This window comes from Drosophila obscura, unplaced genomic scaffold (genome assembly GCF_018151105.1).
Source record: "Drosophila obscura isolate BZ-5 IFL unplaced genomic scaffold, ASM1815110v1 contig_28, whole genome shotgun sequence".
Taxonomy (NCBI): Eukaryota; Metazoa; Arthropoda; class Insecta; order Diptera; family Drosophilidae; genus Drosophila; species Drosophila obscura.
The window spans coordinates 488,612-508,409 of NW_024542815.1; the positions used below are offsets into that span (position 1 = coordinate 488,612).

Genomic DNA, 19,798 nt, shown 5'->3' on the forward strand with positions numbered 1-19,798 from the left:
TAAGGGCTGCTATTACGTTTGCTGGTTCAGGAGTAGTTTCATGCGTTACGAGTTCATGGTCTAAGTCAGGATTTTTTTAAGCATTTTTTTTAGTTCTTAAATTGATTCATTTATGGATTTTAAGTGCAGTTTATGGTTCCATTTTTACCATTCACATATTTTGCAGTGCGTTGGTGTGCGTTAAGCGGAACAGACGACGACGTAAAAATGTAGTTCTATGATTTATACAATAGAAACAATAGAACAAATACAATATTCTTGGACACCTTGATGTCGGGCCACACGTGCCTCGACAAAAAAACATTCATCCATTTCTTATTATAAGTCGAACTTTTATTTAAAATCAATCAGTCTCATTCCTGTGGCAGGCTCTATCAAAATCGTATGCATTTGTTCACCGATTGGTTTAGGAATTGACTCCAGCTTTCTCTCCGCTCCCTGGTTCAGTGGCTGGATTTATGTTCATAATTTAAGTTCATAATCTTGTTCGGAGCTATGTGTATGTGCTTTTCGGGAGTGAAGCCGAATGGAGTGAAGCGGGTATGCGTTTCATGACTTTTGTTCTCTTCTTAACAGTCGCAGGCGTAAATTTATTTTATTTTCCTCTCCCTCGCAGCTCCAGATGGTGGTTGGAGCTCAGGAGAAACAGCTAAGGACGTGAACGTGAAGCTGGAGCCAGGGAAAACCTGGGTATTAAATAAATAATGAATTTTTATGAAGCTCTGCTTCATTACGCCTGGAGAGAGTCGTCACAGCACTGCCCCCCTAAATGGCATGCTGGTGCTAAAAAATGTAAGCAAATTAGGAGTGCGTGCCAATGAGAAAGGCAGACGTGTCTTTGGCCATTTGTGGCTTCGTAAGCTGCATGTTTTATTGGGATTACCCTCCAATCCAGGTCCTCTATCCAGATCCTCCTCTATCGCGCTCTTTTTCTCTCTCTCTCTTTGAAATGACCATGGAACGGTGCGTCGTTTGCGCTCTGATTCTGGTTCCTGCCTAATTGGGAGCTTCGGTTTTATGGCTCACTTGCATCCAAATTTCGGGTTATGTTGTGTCCATAAAACATCATCACTTTTGCAGAGCCCGCATCGGTTGATCGTTCTTGTGTGAGTGGAGGCATAATAAAGATCTCGAAAGTAATTTCTGGCCTCCAGCGTTTTCCCTGTTCCACCTTCACCGTCTGATAATTGTATCAGAATCTGGATCTTGGTATGGCAAATTATTTTTCAGCAAGTATTTGCATCTCAAAGATAACGACATGCATTTCAGACTTTGCTCGACGACTTTCCACTTCTGTGTGCCATTTACCATTAAAGCAACGCACCCAAATCAATTCATTTCCTGTAGCCAAGCACACAACTAAACAGATATTTCAGGACTTGTGGCGGCGGTGTTGTATACGTATTGCGTATACGAGTGTAATTTGTAAGCATTTTTCATCGAATATGAAAAGAAGCATAGCCATGCTTGGTGCTATTAATTATGAGGGAGGGAGGACAAGAGGACACAGAGGACGCAGGGAACAAAGGGAAAAGGGCAGACAGAAATGCGAGGTGCTGCGTGAGGGAGTACCTACCTTGCGAACAGTCCGGTCCAGTCCAGTGGCGCTCACACACACACTGGCCCGTCTCCAGGTCGTAGGTTCCGTGCTCCGAGCAGCCGGGCAGGCACTGGTACACCTGCTGATCAATCGTGCCACAGTCCTCGCCCTGCCAACCGGCCTTACAGTAGCACTGTCCGGCGACACAGGTGCCGTGCCCCGAGCACAGCGGATCAAGGCAGTCGTCTGTGCATTCAGTACGGCGCGGGTCCAGAGGGCGTGTTCGGGAATAGTTCATTGGTTGTTTGGTTGTTTGAAGCGGGTGGAAAGAAAGAATACAAAATGTTTGTTAGTCGCACACGTAGGTACAGTGGAGCTCGATTAGATGAGCAATAGTTAGAGTGAAATTCGTTTGTTATTAGTTTGACTAAAGGGGAAATACACCGAGAAAAGCATAGCGAAGATTCTCTAACTGACAATTGATTAGGAGCAAGAAACATCACTCGGATATGGAGATGGATATGTATACACAGAGAGAGACAGACAGACACACAGACGGAATGATAAACGTACACACAAAAGTTAATACAATTGACCATATCTATGGAGTATAGATAAAAGGTTGCTCCCAAATATGGATCCAAAAACTTTTCAGTCTTGAACTACAATTAAAACAACATTTTAATTGCAATCCCGAGCTTAAAAAATGATCAACAGCATAGCATCTTGGCCTGTTATCCTTATTAAGTGTTGCATCGTATAATTTATGGAGTGTGCACCGTGACTCCTTCGCGAGGAATACGAATGAAGAATGGGTCGTGACAGCCTTGGCCAAACAAAAAGCTTGGCACCATCAAGGTCTCCACTTGACTTATGTTTCCACCAGCTTCAGCTCTTTTTCTTATTCTCTCTCTTTCGGTTTTCTCTTTTAGCCTGGTCAACACAGATACAGCTACAGATACACACATATGACATGATTAGTATGTTAGACACGTACAAAAGTGGTCATTAAAATGAAATTCCAGTTTAGTTCAAGTTGGTAATTTTGCGCAGTTGTTGCAATTTTTGTTGGCTTCTTCTTGTTGTGCCCCATGTTCCATACTCCATGCCTCATGCGGCAGGGCTGCCTAAAAGTTCGCTCCGGTTTTGCGCCCTCCGTGCATGTGTATGAGAAATATGCTCTCGACATAAAAATTCGATTTTATACGTTTTATGTTTGCTCAACGTTTTTCCTTTCCTTCCTCTTCTGTTTCCTCTCGTTCTTCATTTCTTTTATTCTTTCTGTTTCTGTTTCGGATTCTGTTTGTTGTTTGTCCCTGTTTGTTTTCGTATGCCACGGGGTCCGTTACTCAGGGTGGCTGGGTGGCATTGGCACAGGCAAAGGCAAAGGCCACATTAAACATATACAAAATGGTGGCCAGGCAATGAGGTACACAGAGGCATTTCGGAGCCATGTATTGTTGCATGTTGCATATTTTATTCGAATTTTGTTGTTGGTTGTTTTACAACCCACGAGGCAGAGCAACAGAGTGCCGGTGTCCATTGTTTTTATTGACACGTAAGTAACGATGGAGAATGGGCGAGGGAGCGTAGCTTTATGGGCATGTACTGTATAAGGACTACAGTCCACCTACTTGTATCCTGGCTGTCCACTTAAACTCTCAATCTTTCTGTCCGCTTTGATTTGATATTTATTAAAGACAGATAGCGCTTCTCGGTGGAGGCGCTTCAAAACTAAGTATTTCAATCTTGAGGCCTGCTATATTTTGAAGGGTACTTCCTGGTCGGGAGTTGGTTCTTCATTTGTCTTTTACTCGTATTTTTCATATTTGTGCGTCGCCTGCAAATAATTTACTTGATTTGTCTGTTTCTCTTGCGCATTACCCAACAGTTTGGTATTCTTCGTAGAAATGTTTAAATGTCAACCTGAATGCGTCGCTGTGACGCCTGGCTAAAAATATCAAAGCTATCTGAGGCATGTGGCTTGGGATTGGAGCGGAGAAATCTCCACCTCCACCTGCTATCCATTGAAATCCTGAAATTTTGGTTCCTTTTTTTGCCTCTCTCTCTCGCTTTGTCCATTTAAGGCAAACACAAAGCGAGGAGCAGGGTACTGAGAAGGAGCAGGAGCAGATGTCGGCATATTAACTGAAATATTTTGGCATCGTCGTTTCCCCATTCCTGACCGGTGGGGCCCTTATCGTCCAGTGTCAACATGGCCCAGGACGCAGGGCGCAGGCACAAAATTGGATACCGGAGAATGAAGGCCGGAGGGAGATGGAACTCAAACAAGGCAAATAAATAATGTTAGCATTTTTATGCCAAGTCAGCGGAACGGAGGAGAGGCCTTGACACTTACGTTGATCGCAATACGGTCCCTTCCAGCCGCGCTCGCAATGGCACTCGCCCTCAATGCACCGTCCGTGGCTGGAGCAGTTGGGGACCTCGCACTCGCCCACCGGAATGTCGCACTCGGCCCCCTTCCAGCCGTCCTCGCAGTGGCAGACTCCGCCGCCGTAGTGGCCATGCGCCGAGCACAACACCGGACAAACGCCTGCAAAAGAACGGAAAGAGATGGCATCAGTTACAGAGAAAGCGATAGGGAGGGAAAGGAAAGAGAAAGAAAATCTGCAGGTTCAGAGACTCACTTTTAGAACAGTCGACGCCTTGGTAGCCATCAATACAGTCACACTTTCCCAGGTAGCAACTTCCGCGACCGGAACAGTCGTTGGGGCAGGTGGTGCTGACGCCCTCGGCCTCCTCGGCCAACAGCGAGACGGAGTGGGCCACCAGCTCGTCGTTGTAGACGGAGATAAACCAGAGGCCTGTGTCGAGATACTGCAGCAGCGATACGTTCACCGTCATCGCGTCCATGTCGAGGGCGGGCAGGCCGCCGCCATCTACCGCCGAGCGCTTCTTGACTTCATGCTGTGCGTACTGTGGATTTTGCTGCTGGAAGTGGATCTGTCGCTGGAGGTGCTTTGCCGTATCCAGGGGCGTTTCGACATCGAAGAATTCGCCAGAGTCGGGGTCGGAGTCGGAGTCGGCGTCTGGTTCGTCTTTGCTTGCATCCACCATCCTGCTTGCATCCTGCTCTTCGTAGCTGAACTGTAGATTTGGTCGTGGCGTGAATCGTTCTTGGAGGTGCTGCTGCTGCTCGTCGAGGTACACTGCGTCCCAGTCCTTTCCGGCGATCGACGAGGCATTGCCCGGGCTACGACGGTGCCGCAGGTGGCTGTCCAGACGTCCTCCCTTGATGAACTCCACAAAGTCGTGCTGCGTGACCGACGGCGCCACGTTTCGGCGCGAGTATACGGCAAAGTGGGCGCCCCACGGCAGCGTGAAGTTGAAGCGAATGAAGGCTGGATGCTTGTTCCGGAACTCCAAAGTCCAAAACTGGTAGGCTGGTATATTCGCGTGGTACACCTCGTTAAACTCCTTCAGCTCGACGACCTGCGGCCACTGTCCTCCTCCAAGCTGTGGCTGCAGCGCCTGGTGGTGGTGCATCCCGCTGCCGCCCGCTTGGGCCAGCAGCATGTTGTGCTGCTGTCCGTTAAGGGAGCCCGGGCCCATAACCATGCCGTTGCCGATGCCGCCTCCGTAGGTCAGTTGATGGTCCTGCAGCTGGGTGTTGGTCGCGTCCATCGGCGTCAGCGGTTGGTTGATCGAGTGAGGCTGCTGTTGCTGGAGAAGCAACTGCTGCTGAATGCCCGTTGCCCCACCACCGCCGGCCCCACCCGCCACTCCATTGAGTCCATGTCCGTTACTGCCGTGGTCCGAGGTGCTGGTCTGTATCGATTCCTCCGTGGGATAGGCAGTGGCCCCACCCACGCTCTTGTCGTTCGCTTTCCCCCCCGGCCCGCCACGCAGATCGTGCGGCTGTGACTTGACGTCCTGGACTAGGATGCAATTAGTGCTGTCCAAGTTCGGCTTCATCGAGCTGACAGCTGTGTAAACGAAAAAGAGAACAGAACGGAATGAAAACTGGGTTCAAAAATGACTTTTTACGAGTATATATGTATATCTAGTATAGTATATTATCTACTATGTATACATACATATATAGTATTATGTACTATGTAAACCAGTGATCGGCACGCACTTTTGTAACAAAGACCATACAATAACAAGATGCTGCATGAGCGAACAAAAAACCGGTTCTATGGCTGGGCTTATCGCTACTTCCCATGTACAGAGAGAGCGCGCTGGCTTTCAATTATATTTTCGGCTAAGCTTCGTCTCTGACCGAAAGCCCGCTGCCCAACGGCTTCGTCTGTGCATGCATGTGCATGCATTTCGCACAGTGGGGCCTTTGCCTATTTCAGCGAATAAAGAACTCCATAAATTGTTTCACACTTTAACAATTTTCAACTTCGAATGCTTCTATCTGATATTCTCTGGAAAATTATATTTTAGAAGCGTATATTAACTTTATCCAAAGCGCTAATAAATTTTTTGACTTTTCGGCTGAGCCCCGCGCGCCGGTACCAGGAAGCGTCAAACGAAATTTTGTATGGGCATTTCTTCCTCATGCAGAATCTTCGTATTGTCTTGTCTTTGCACACAGCAAACTGTTTTGATCTGCCTGAAATTTATTTACCGAAAATCCAAAATTTAAGCAGTTATTTAATATTTAAACAAATAGTACGCAGCAGCAGCGAACTTTCCTATGAACATAAGATAGGGCCTATCAGATAGCTGACTTAAACATAAAATGGGTATCTGTATTATCAAAATCTATTGAATTTCACAAATTTCCTGAACACACATCATTTTATACTTTTACTGTTTTACCTAAAACAATGTTCTGAATTTTCTTAGTTATGTATCCAGAAATCTTTTGGAACTATTTCAATATGATATAACAATGTCTAAGAGCAGCCATCAATTTCATATTCTTTGAATAATTTTCCAAGTCGCTGTGGTGTATTTTTTTCAAGTGTAGCTATAACTTGTTCCTCGGCTTCTAGCTCGCCGCCTTCTGTTGCAGCAGCAGCTTTTGCTTTTGGCTGGCTTTCGATTCGGTTTGGCCAAATGTGCGGCCATAAATCGAGAGAGATGCAAGAGCGCTTCCCCCCATAAATCTGTTCCTCGGGCTGCTGCCACCAGGATGGAGCCGTATAGCGGCCATGGGGCAGGCATGGAGCTGCAATGGGGCAATAATGTCTTCTGTGGTGCTGTAGTTGGTGGCCAGGCGACGGCGATGGCGTCAGCTGCTCTGCAGCACTGCAGTCTTCTTGTTCGGCCCTGCTTTTTCACACATAAATTTCGGCATCATATTTTAACGCCATATTAATATGCACACGAGTATAAATCAAAAATCTCCCTGCCATCCTCAGTGGCATCTCCGTCCTTCCTTCCTTCCTTCCTTCCGAACCGAAGGGGCCCGCACCGCACCACACCGCACACACACATACACACACAGCGAAGGGATGGACATGAATATGGACACACACACATGGACACAAAGTGGCCGTTGTTAACACGTTTGCATTTGGCCACCAGCTGGCAGCGGGACTAGGACTGGGGTTATCGTTTATCGATAACCATGGCCAGAAATTTATGGCAATTGGTAGGAAATGCGGCGCCAGCAGGTCCTAGACGCAAGGACGCAAATAAGGAAATGATTAAGCGACTCGTTTGCGCTTTAAATTTGCTTCAAGATGAACGATAAGGATGGGACGATAAGGATAAGGCCAATTTTAAAATCTCAGCAGAATTACCAGAGGTGGAGAGGGGCCAGGCAAGTATTTCAATTAACGTAGATATAAAGCAAGCCCAAGGATTCGTTCAGGCAAGTTTTGAGGCAGTTTCAGTTATGTTTTAAAAACGTTGAATCGTCCCATCAATCATTGACTGTGTAGCCTACACTAAGCCTCAATCACGGCTTCAATCCCCCGGCAGTGTTTGGGCAGGCAGAACACAAAGCCTGTAAGCAATTAAAGGGACTCTGGACTGGCATTTTCCATCTTTCCTTGGCACATATCGATTGGAATTATGTTAATGGAGCAGTATATTCGATTGCTGCTATATTTAGAGTATACACAAATCCCCGTGGAGGGAGGGTGGTATATAAATATCTGAATACTAGGATCAACGGCTGGTCTGTCATTCTGTGACGGAACTACGTAGTAGCCATCTGCAATGAATCCTCTCATTCCTAAGAATTTGACAGGAAAAAAAAAACATTTCCTTGACATGTAAACTAATGTGCTCTTGGAACTCCACTCCTCAAGATATTTGTCCAAGGAACAACGAAAAACGAATCGAAATGACACGAATGAAAACGCGGATGGGCCGGGGAATGAGAATAAACAAAGTTCCAGATAGTGGGGGCCAAGTATCATTAATAAATTAGGACTTCCATCGGGACAGGGCAGGGTTTCTTTTTCTCTGTTCTATTAAGTTAACAAGCTTTTCTTTCAAGTGGGCCCCCACTCCCCTGTCCACCACCGAACAACCGCTAGACAAACAATGACGGACTCGCAACTGGAGACCTCGACGCGGGCTGCGGCTCTCGCTGGGCCTGGGCCTGGGCCTGGGGCCGGCTTGCCTTTTCAGCCGTCAATCTTGTTCTATTTTGTCGTCCACCAATTAAATTTGATTACAATTTGTTCTAATAAAGTCCTTCTGCCAAATGATCCTACCCGCTTTCCGTGGTTAATGGTTATTTTCGGTGGCATGGCCAGGGAAAGTCGATAGTCAGTTTTTGCAGATACATAAGTATCTCCCGGATACATGTTTGCACATCATTAGACTGACACATGAGTCCAGTCGCGTCCCTCCACCCCTTAGGTGGAACACTCCAGTTGGCATTTATTTTTAGCTCAATTCAAGTCCTGCTCCAGTTGCTGCCTCAAAGGGTGTGTGCAGCGGATGTGTTCGATTAATTATTTCCGCTTTCGGTTCCTTCTCCTCCACCACCACCTCCAGAACATTGTGTACTGGCCTAGAAGTAGGCAATAACTTTCGAAGCTCTCCTTCAGGGGCGAATTCTCGTTTAAAAGCCCAGCACATATGAATAAAAGAGGGTTTTAAGATCTCCTTTGCTGCAACTAATGAGTCACATCATAGGTCGGGCCCCAGAAGGGTCCTTTCTAATTGCTCCTGATGGGGACGGACAGCCAAACGCAAAGCCAAAGGCATGCCTAAAACCAGTTCCAGTGCCAGGGTCAGGCAGAAAGTTACAGCAGCAACAGCAACAAATTTATGAAACATTTCCTTAATTGCACTTCCTTGAGGAAAATAATTTATTTAAACGACATGCGCACACCTTTAGTCCAACGGCAGAATGGAGGACTGTAAGGCCGCGCCCTCTGTGTTTTCCGACTGCTGTTGCTGTTGCTCTGGCTGTGGGCTGCCAGTGACAAATGTCCCTCGCAGAGTCCGTCCTCCTCGCCGCCTGCATGTGTGTGTAATTTAAATTGGAATGTATTTCAATAGGTTTGTCCTTTTTTTTTAAGGATCTGCCGAATGTTTGCTAAACATTATTTGTGGCCATTTCTTAGTTTCCCCAACAACGTAAAAAAATTAGAACATTCCTTCTAATATATTTCTTTGGGCTCTGGCTTGTCTATTTGTTGCTGTGGCTCCTCCTGTCGTCTGCTAATTGACTTTCTTTGTTGCGGCTTGTGCGTGACGTTCGCATTTCCGGATGATTGGCTTGCCTCCGGCCACCCAAGCCCAACCACCCCATATCGGGTCTGCCAACTGACTGACTGACTGACTGACTAAACAACTGGACTGGAGGACTGACTGATGTTTGACCCACAGGAAAAACGGAATTCGAGCCCAACAATTTCCGAGTGCTTGGCATAATTCGTTAGGCGCAAAGGAAACCGCAGAAAAATGGACAGCTCCATTCACTAATTGGCAGCTCTGGCTCTATCGTGCAAGGAGGCCTCGACTGCACTGGTCACTGAGTTCACTGAGGTGGCATTCTGTGGTTAGTGCAGCAAGTGATGTATCTGATGCGAATCGAGGGTATTGGAGCCGCACCGAACGTTTAATTGGCAAAGCTCTGTGCAGTGGTTTTATTTGCTTCATTCTTGAGTCACATGACAGAGTTTATGAATTTCAAAAATGAATCTTCTATCTGTGGCAAAGCCCTCGCTAACCTGTAACTCAAGTGTTCAGTATTGGCCATTTAAGTTCCAGTTAATTACCATTGACAGTTTGTTTATTTAATGAGAGTCTGAGAGAGATATCTAGCAATTACCTGAGCTCTCCAGTTGCAGATTGATGCAGTTAAGATTCGATGACTGTGGAAATAAGCCACTAGCTGCCTGGGCATGGCTGCATAGGCTTTTGCCAATGAACTAAACAATTCGATTTGTGCCAAAACATTTTATTGGCCACATTCGAATTTGTTGTGATGAGTGGCCCACATTCAGCATAATTTGTCCTTGTGCCAGCGTAATGCCGACAGTAACTACTGATGAACAACTGACAGGCATCGGAATGTGCATCGAATCTAATTTCAGTAGGATTATATTTCCTCTGTATCTCTTCTCTGTGCTGTGGTGGGAGATGACAGCAGCACAGCAGGGAAAGAGCTACAGCCGAAAGCCGAGTGCCGAGTACCGAGGGCCGAGTGGTTGTCTTCAAGTATGCAGGGCAACAAATTAAATTTACAGCAAGCCGCAACGTAAAGTAAAATGAAAATAAAATCGCATTAACCACAAGGCCAGCTGCTGTAAATGACAACGCCGATAAGACGAGGGGCAAGGACTGCCACTCATCCGAGCGGGAAGAAGGATGCGACGGACCAGACCGGACCAGACCAGAAACAGACCAGAAACAGGGCAGGCCCCATGGGGTCATTGCAGCAGTAATAGCACCAGAGCAGTGGCCAGTGGCAGTGGCAGGGCAAGGGCATTGGCAGGGCAGCAAAGCATGCAACCACACAGATGGTGGCATCCCAGGGTGGCGTGCAGCCGGAGGGGGCAATGAAGTTTCAACACAAATGGATGCACGAACGCACTTGGCCATTTGGCCTCCGCATGTAATGCACTAAAAGAGAGAGACAGAGATTCACAAAGATAGAGAGAGAGAGAGGGAGAGCGAAAGTGGGGGAATGTATTGGTGTGTGTGTTGGGTTGGAGTGGGGGGGGGGGGGCTGACTGTGAAACAGTGCATATCGAATGAGTTTCCGATAGCCATCCGCTTAAAAATCGATTAACCTATTTCCGATAACTACTGCAATGCGCATCCAGAAAGGATTGCCAAGGGAGGGACTGTGATGCGGAGTGGGTGGTGGGGTGGTGGGGCGGTGGAGATGCTTCCAGCTGCCAGTCAAGCATATTAACTGTTGTCTACTGTCTGGTGTCTCTCTCTCTCTCTCTCTCTCTCTCTGTACGTTTGCTGTGATAGAAAGTGGCACATTTGTAAATCGCTGGGCAAACATTTATGCAACTTTATAGGTCGATGCAGTTGTTTCAACTTTCTCTCTGATTTCTCCATTGTGTTTGGCCTTCTCGCGTCTCTCTCTCTCTCTCTCTCTCTCTCTCTCACCCTCTGTCTCCCTTCCACCCGCTGTATCTGCATTTGCTGCTGCCCTCTGCTGACACTGCGGTCGATTATTGGGACAGATATGACAGCTGTATGGAGTGAAATGCGTACAGGAGTATTTGCGGAACGAAGGAGTCTTATCGCTGGCGAACTATATCATTGCATACTTCAGTGGCCTTCATATTTTTGGGGCCTTCTTTTCTTTGTCTTTGTCTTTCTGGGCGTGGCGGCAAACAGCTGCTTTAACGACGAGGCAGACAGACAAGGCAGCAGCAAATGAATGGCGTCTGTCTGACTCTTAATTTACTGACAACGGGCGTGACACACACAAACACACACACATTCACACTTATTCACTCACATCGAGCGATATAATCTCATATGTATATAGAGGTATATATGTATGTACTTACAAATCCACTGCCACTTAAAAGCAAGAAGATTAAAGAGTGTGGGCGAGGGCGGAGAGGACAAGCAGCGAGGAGTAGCTGCTGGGCGACATCCACATCCACATTGCCCGCAAGTGTTTTGCTAATTTTATGGAACCCTCTTGCGCTTAATTAATATAAAATTATTGTGCAAACAGCTAAGCGGCGGGCTAAGCGGGGGGCTTGGAGCTGCTCCGAAAAGTATTAGCCACTATTTAAGGGCGAGGGCTGGCTGGAGCTGACTGGCTGGCTGGGCGTATGGGTGGGGTGGAAAAGCGTGAAAACAACATCCATTTCTGGGCCACCTGCCCCTCTGTCTGGATAACTGGCTGATGTTACCATGTCTTAACCCCAGCATGCCCCGCAGTTTTAAAACTATTCAACCATAAAACGACCCACACAGAGAAAGGGTAGCAGAGGAGGAGGATGGAATTCAAGGGTCGGAAAGGAAAGGAAAGGAGAGGAGAGAGCGCCAAAAGACAGAGGGACAGATGCGAAGCGTAAATTCATTTACCGCAATGGGGAAACAGAAGCCAAACACACAGACACACAGACACACACACACACACACACTTACACACACACCGATACAGCCACAGACAAAAAGCTTTTTACACAAATGAGTTTATGGCGGTGGCTTTGGGGAGTGGTTGGACTAGGGGCTGGAGGGAGGGAATGGGATGGAGTGCCACAAAAATTAATACATTATTTTTAAAAGATATATTTCAAGCATGTGCCTCTGCTGCTGCCTCTGCTACTGCTACTGCTGCCAACAATTAAATCAGTGAAATCCACACACAGCTTCATCCTAACGCCCCCAACCCACACCTCCCATCATCCCCCCACAGACGAAGCTATCCACAAAATGTTCACAACTTTTCAACTTAAATTCATTTTGTGCCAAAACCTGGGATCCTTGGAGAAAGGGGATGCCAACGCCCACACACACACACACACACACCTCCCCATTGAGGGTGTGTGTGGGTTAAGATGTGGTGGCTCCGGGAAGGGAAAGGAGTTATTTCCAAGTGGCATCACATATTTTTCCCGTGGTTTGTTGTAAATTTGTTTTCGTTCGCTTGCAACGCTGTGACACCGCAGCCCCATCAGCATCAGCAGCAACAGCAGGGAGACTTGCCACGCCACCCCCTACCCTGTATGGTAACGCCCCTCCCCCAAAAACAAGCCGCAGCTTTTAGCTAACTGTAAATCAGTGCCTCCGACTCTCGAGCAGCTGCTGCTGCTGCTTGTGCTATTCGTGCTTCTTCGCCACCAGCTTCTGTTGTTGCGTAGATAATAAATTAAACGCACAGGAAAAGTGAAAGAAGAGAAAGGCAGAGAAATTGGAACAGAGAGACGGGAACGAGGATAGAGGGTTTTTTAGGGGGAAAGATTGGCTTGAAATTGAAATGGAATGCAGGGGAAGTTGATGAAGCTCTACAGCTGAAGGAGAGAGGAAACTACTCCGAAGCTTTCCGCTGGGAACATAATCGCTTTAAACTGTGGATTTAGACTTATAAATTAGAGAGCAAAATCCATTCTACATTTATTTATGGTAATATTTTAAGCCTCAAAAAAGGAGAATCAATGGGGAAAATCGTATCTATAACTGAGGTAAACTCCACTATAAGAATTCCCAGCAGAATGTCGAGACGTCGAGACAGTCTTTCTTTTTAGGAGGCTTTGCCACATAAATTTGAATGCTTTCGGTTTAGATTTATCAAAAACAAAATGGCAGCTCCCTTGCCCCGAAAAAGATGGGCCGCCAGAGCTGCCAACCCAGATGTCGACGCACAAACGTAAAAAGTGTCCAAAAAGTTGGGCCAATGTTTCACTAGATAAAACGTCAGGGCAAAGGCCACCAGCCACCAGCCACCACAGGATGGTAGGCAGCTCCGAGTGGGTAGAGGAAACAGGATGGCTGGGTGGTAGGTGGTCGGTGGTTGAGGCGTCGTCATTGTCGCCATTGCTGTCAACGGTTGGCGGGGCTGCCACGTCAACCCTTTTGTTTCAAATTAAAATTTACATATTTTAATGTGCAAAGTTTTTACCGAACGCTTCTCGCACGGAGAGAAGCCAGAGGAAAACAACAGACAAACACTGTGGAATGTCAGGAGCCATAGCCATAGCCATAGCCTGTGACAGCCACAGCGACAGCGACAGAGTTGGCCAAAAAACGGAGAGAAAAAATAAATTAAATTGACCTGTAAATATAATTTGGAAGGGAGCACAGCAGTGGGTGTGGGGCTGGGGCTGGGGCTGGGGCCGACAGCAAACGTGTTTAATTACCAAGTTGTAAGCAAAAACAGGAAAGGAAGCAGGACCCAACAGGAGATGGATCAACTTCCTTCTCTCAGCTGCAAATGGAACTTAAAGTGAAGTGAATTTACGGTTAGAGATACTCGGGGCTCGGGGTTGAGGTTTCCAGGTTCGTGTCACACGAGTATGTGGGTGATGTCTGTGAATGAATGACCAGAGTTCCAGAACTTAATTTCGGCATCACCAATCCAGCAATGCGGCATAAACAAAAGCGGAAACGATCCACCATTACCATTCACCACTTAGAGCGCTAAAAGTCTTCAAGTTTCATAATTTCCATGGCTATTTAAATAAACGAAAGCTACGCAATAAAGTCACTGCATTTATCCATAATAATGGAAATTGGATGAATATATAATTATATAATATAGAATTATGTTATCGGTGCAAACGCAAACTCTTCCAGGAGCTCCTGCTGCAGGAAGAATTACAGATAGATATCCGGTGGGTAAAATTTGAATTTCCTACAACCAATCACCATGTAACCACAAGGATGTCAAAAAGTGGGCCATGATAAATTGATTTTTGGGGTTTTACCACACCAGTTCTCAGGGACAGAGACTCGACATGCAATCAGCGATCTGATGGCTGGTTTGATGGCAGTGGGATGGCCAGGGGATGCCTGGCGTGGTCTGGGGTCTAGGGTCTAGGGTTTGCGATGCGGTTTCTAATTGCTTGTCAATTGTATAATTCGTACGTACATATGTTCATGCACCCAAACATTTTGAATATTTATCAATTAACAACAAGCGTTCAAGTTGTGTGTGTATGTGTGTGTGCAAGTTAACACCATTTAACGCTAATGTAAAGCAAACACTTTGATGTATTTGCCTTGTTATCTCTACGTGTGTAGCTCGCACTGTATGCATGTATGTATGTGTGCGCATATATTCGCACTCGGAGAACTCGGAGGGAGTACTCAGAGTACTCGGAGTACTCGGGGTGCGGTTGGAGTGTGGAACTAAGCGAATATTTGCCCGTGTGTATGTGTATTTTTCATTAACTATGTTGGCATTATGACAGTCCACACACACATCCGCATTGGCGTCCGCATTGGCGTCCGCGTATCCGCGGACAGGGGTCCGCTTTTGCCGTTTTCACCGTTTTTGCCGTTTCATCGCAAAGTATGCTTACCTGCAAAGTATGCCAACATGGCGGTTAGGACGACGGATACGAAAATTAAGGCGATGCTCAAGCATTTCCAGGAACATCGGTGCTGACAGCGCTTATCTATGTGAAACCTGTGGGCGAAACAAAAGAGTGAGAGAGAGAGAGAGAGAGAGTGGGTGAGTAGAGCTTAAACAAACTGAGAATTGCATTTGTAATTAACAAAACGGGCAAACAGAAGGAGCAGGGGCACGGGGCGATGGGGACGATGAGGAAGATGAGGAGGAACCGCAAGACACACGGCTAAAGCCGTCATCTGGATGACTCTGCTGCTGCCTTGGCTCGTCCTGTGGCTTTAGACGCTTGACATGTCACAAGGACCACAAAAACCAACCAAACAAACACAACCCCAAAGCCACCCCTCACCCTGCCACCCAGCCACCCTGCCACCGCCAACAGCCACATCCCCACTTATGCACAAACATAATGGGGGCCAGAGATTGGGACTGGGACTGGGACTGGGTCTCGCAACCAGCAAGAGTAAGTACGCCAATGAGTTTGTCAAACTGTTGGTAACCGCTGGCAACTTTTTTAATATAGGTAGCACACATACTACATACGACATACGACTACTGCTAGTGCCAGTCGCCTCCGGCAGGCCGCCAGCCAGAGCTGTCTGTCGGCGTGGCGCTCCTTCATCTAATTGCGTAAAAGTTGAAGGAAATGCGAATGGGGTGGGGTGTGGTGTGGTGTGGTGGCTTAAAGGGAATTAACAATTGCATTCCAATTGTCCAGAGGACGGGGTCTCGGGTCTCGGGGACGGCTCATGTTACTCCCAAAGGTGATTCAAATCACTCAATATCGTCCCTCGAAGGAGTTTGCGGACAGAAGAAGCCTCTCACACCAGCAGAAGCAACCCACTAAGGCAGTGGAAAACAAAAACGAAGAAGTTAAAGTATCCCGACCCCTGGAATTGTTGAACTTTGCAGCAGGCGAAGAGTGATCTCAGGTGGATCTATTTGGGGATGGCTTTGCAATGGCTTTGAGCCTGCAAGGCCATCAATAAAGCGGGAGGAATGTCTGATTTAATCTTCGCACCCATCGAATGAGACCATTAAGAGAGAGAGGGCTGCCCGCTGGCCCGAAGCCTACGCCTGAGTTAAATCAGTTGACTGGAAGTCATATCGGAGGGCCCCCACCCAACCAGAGCAAACACTCAATTTAACTTGAATTCCGGTGGGTTGCACCCGCGGGTCGCGTAGCAGAGGGTCCTGTGTTAAAGGGTTAAAGGGTTAGAGGGGGACTCGGCCTTTCTGCTTACCTGGATGGCGAATATGGCGAATAATGCGGTGCATGCGCTGAGTGGGAATTACGCAATGGGAATCCGGGCATGACCAACGGCTGTGAGCCGCTTATCTGGCAATGGGGCCCCCCATTGCCGCTGCCCGGTGGCCCGACGTTGGCATTGGGGCCACCACCGCCGCTGCCGCCCACTTGACCCACGCCGCCCACACCGACGGGCATTGTACCGGCGCCCATGGGCATGACGACGCCACCACGATCGATGCCGCCATGGCCGATTGTGTTGCTGCCAGTTGACATACTTTGTGGCATCTGTTGTGGGTGGCCGCCCAATCTGGAATGGCAAAAGAGAAATGGACAATCAGTGAGTGCATGGAGTACGAATAGTGTGGATGGGTGGTTGGGTGGTCTGGTGGTCTGGTGGTTGAGTGTTGGAGGAGACTCCCTGTTTTTTTTCGGAGACTCTTCACACAGGGAGAATGAATGCGAGAAGCGCTTGTAATGCGGAAATTAAAACATGTGCACAAGTTTTCGTCCTACATTCGCAAATTCCTTCTCCTTCTTCCGCTTTTCCCGCAATATTTAAATCTCATCCTTGCGGACAAAGGACAAAGGCTTATTGTTGCTGCTGCTGCTGTTATTATTATCATTATTATTTTCAGCGGTTAAGTGATGCGGAAATTTTAAATTAAAAAACATAAATCAATGCATATGTGAGTGGCTTGGGTCCGGTCTGGTCTGCTCCGGTCTGCTCCGGTCTGGTTTGGAGCCCAGCGGCATGCTGGGTGAGAGTTTTCATTATCCCTTCCCTGTGGCGGCGGCCGTTGTTTGTGTTTTATTATCGCTTAACATTATGCGGAAATGCAGTGCTGCTAGCGCTCGATAACTGCTCGCCATTGTTGCCTCTTTTTGCTGACAGTTACTGTGTGTGCCAGAGTGTACGCCGTGCCACACTTTGTGGATGCCATTTTCAGGCGCCGCCCGCAAATATGCAGCACAAATTGCTGCTGCCCTTTTTGTTATTTCTCGAACACATTTTTGCGGACACACACGAGTGGGGAGTGCGTGTGCGTGTACATGTGTACGTTCCAAGGACGCAGCGACAAGAGGAGGAGCTGTCGACAAGTAAGTAAACAATATTGGAAGCGTTCCAGAGAATTGGCTGACACAATTTGGTGCACTTTCTCGACCAAGTCTCGCCCCTCTCGAACCAAAATCCCAAGACGTGCTTTGATCAAGCCTTAAAGGGAGCGAAGTTACGTAAACCTATTGATATCGTTTGAAAAATTGTATGCAGTATTTGATGGCAGTGATGGGAGAGCAAGAATAAGTACAGTCCCATGAAAAGCAGTGACTTATAAATCCTCTGGCAACGCTTTAAATGAACCTCATTAAAATCCCATTACAAATAGGAGAAGCAATAGGAAAAGCCTTAAAGGTAATTTCCTTCTGCATTTTTGCATGGCAATTACATATATGCAAAGTACAGTTGCCTCAAAGGCAATCTCTGCCATCTTTTGTCGCTGCGCAGCACTTGTTATGTAAATGTTTTTCAAAAGTATGTTTTCTTTGACAGCGGGTGATGGAAAAAGAGGAGAGGGAGCGAGAGAACTTTTTCCTGCGTCAGAGGCAGAGACTATTTCCATGGTGAAAACTCAAAGGGGCAATGGGGCTTTCATTAATCGCAAAGGCAATTACAGGAAGAGCTATCTCCGTCCTTTGATGCAGTGCAACGGTTGACACAAAAGTACAGTCTCGTCCAAGGCAGCACTGATGGCGGCGCCGTATAACCCGTTATGCCCGTCTAGCTTATCTATGACAGTGCTTATTTTAATATCATTCGAATGGGTCCGGTTGCCGTTCTGTTCCGTCCCCCAGCAGCAGCATCATTGTAGAGTCGAGTCCCATCGTCAGCTGCTGTCGAGTGCATTTGACATATCACATTTGGCTCTCGCTTTGGTTTGGTTTGGTTTTGGCTCTGAGCTGCTGCTGCCGCCATTTTGGCTTTGTTATTTATGGCCATGTCAAGCGGTCGCTTGCTGGTCAACCTACACTCCACGCCCACTAACGGCTGCTCCTGGTCCTGATCCTTGTGCCTCAGCCTCGTCCTCCCTCGGTTTTTGGGGTCTGGCCTGCATTTGACATGCGGTTGTTCTGTGTGTGCGGTGCGAGTTTTTTGTCTTTTTCGGCTGTTGAAAATTGGTTTTGTTTTTTTCTCAGCTTTTTTGTTTTGTTTTGTTTTGTTTTAATTCGAGTGGAGAAAGCGATGCATGGTAAACCGGCTCAACCGCCGAATGAACTGCGCCCCAATCCATTATATTTTGAGATAGATTTTCCCTACAATCTTTCGATTTCTTTTTTTTTTAATGTAACCAAAAATCAAGCTTCAAATTATTTACAAAAGTTGGGACAGAGGGCCAAAAAGCAACAAAATCTGTGTAATCTGTAGCCTGGAGAGGGGAATGGGTCATGACGCTGACGCCTGAAAGTATGCAACACGAAACAATGAATGAACCCCCGTTGGCAGAAAACGAAAGAGAGAGAGAGAGAGAGAGGACCAGTGCCAGTGCCAGTCCCAGTGTCAAATGAGTGCGAAAGCCGCTTACAACACCAACAGCCATAGCAGCAATAGCAGCAGGCGGCACAAGACAAATGTGTATCTGTATCTATGTGTGCAAATATCTATATACATATACATACATATGTATATAGTATGTGTGTGTGTGTTTGTGTGTTTTGTGGCGCTTAGCAGCGAACAGCGCAAGCTGTGCCTGTGATTTATTAGCAACAATAATAGAATTAAACAATTTAAATTAAGTTGTAGCCAAAAACCATAAACAGTCTGCCAAGCGGCTCCTCCCCCTTCTTGCTGTCGCCCCACTGGCAGCACACGCAACGTATTTTGTTGCCTCGCTGTGGGAATACCCTCGAAGGCAAAATGACTGGTGATGCCACAGTTTTGGATTCTTCACAATTAATGCTGAAAAGATGGAGCTAATTAAGGGAACCCCCTCCACATACATATGTATGTACGATTCCTCGAATCTTTCGTGTTAGGTGCTGCTTTAATCCTCACAGGCATTTCTCAAAGTCAGATCCTCTAAGGAGTGTAATACAATTCGAATAGAAATTCGAATGGTGCTCTTGACCAACAGAAGCACCAGCAGAACCACCACCAGCAGAAGGAGACGACATGGGGCGGCAATGAAGGGGAAAGTCAGGCAGCAGGAAGTGTTTTTGGGGCCATGGTGGGGTCACAGTAAAATTTCCTCGCGCTGCTGGCGGCATTACAAATGCTTCCTGTGCAGTTTGTGTGTGTGTCCTCCTTTCATTCTCTCCCTTTCTGTTGAATGGTGCGGTGTGTATGTGTGTGTGTGTGTGTGTCAGTGTGTATATTGCTGCCATTATTATTTCTGTTGACCAACCACACCACACCCGAATGCACCCGATCCCTGTGCAGCACTCGACACTCTGACGAAAGTTGTGCCACACGCAAAGTGCGACAAGTACCAGTCCGGCAAAAAACCATTGCATACTCTTCAGTGTCCAGCGCATTTTCATTTTGTAACCCAAAAAATGGCATTTTGTTGTT

At 47.1% G+C, this 19,798-nt stretch overlaps 1 protein-coding gene across 4 annotated transcripts in view; it reads right to left on the minus strand.

Annotated features, from left to right (window-relative positions):
- LOC111070082 (teneurin-a) overlaps nucleotides 1–19,798 on the minus strand; it is a 134,881-nt gene that overhangs the window by 41,775 nt on the left and 73,308 nt on the right. For all 4 annotated transcript variants that reach the window (XM_022360386.2, XM_022360385.2, XM_022360390.2 and 1 more), the window contains 5 exons: nucleotides 16,226–16,540; nucleotides 14,932–15,038; nucleotides 4,189–5,487; nucleotides 3,900–4,094; nucleotides 1,577–1,786 (listed from right to left, as the gene is read on the minus strand). In XM_022360386.2, the coding sequence (XP_022216078.2) occupies nucleotides 1,577–1,786; nucleotides 3,900–4,094; nucleotides 4,189–5,487; nucleotides 14,932–15,038; nucleotides 16,226–16,540 (2,126 nt within the window). The remainder of the gene's footprint in view (nucleotides 1–1,576; nucleotides 1,787–3,899; nucleotides 4,095–4,188; nucleotides 5,488–14,931; nucleotides 15,039–16,225; nucleotides 16,541–19,798) is intronic.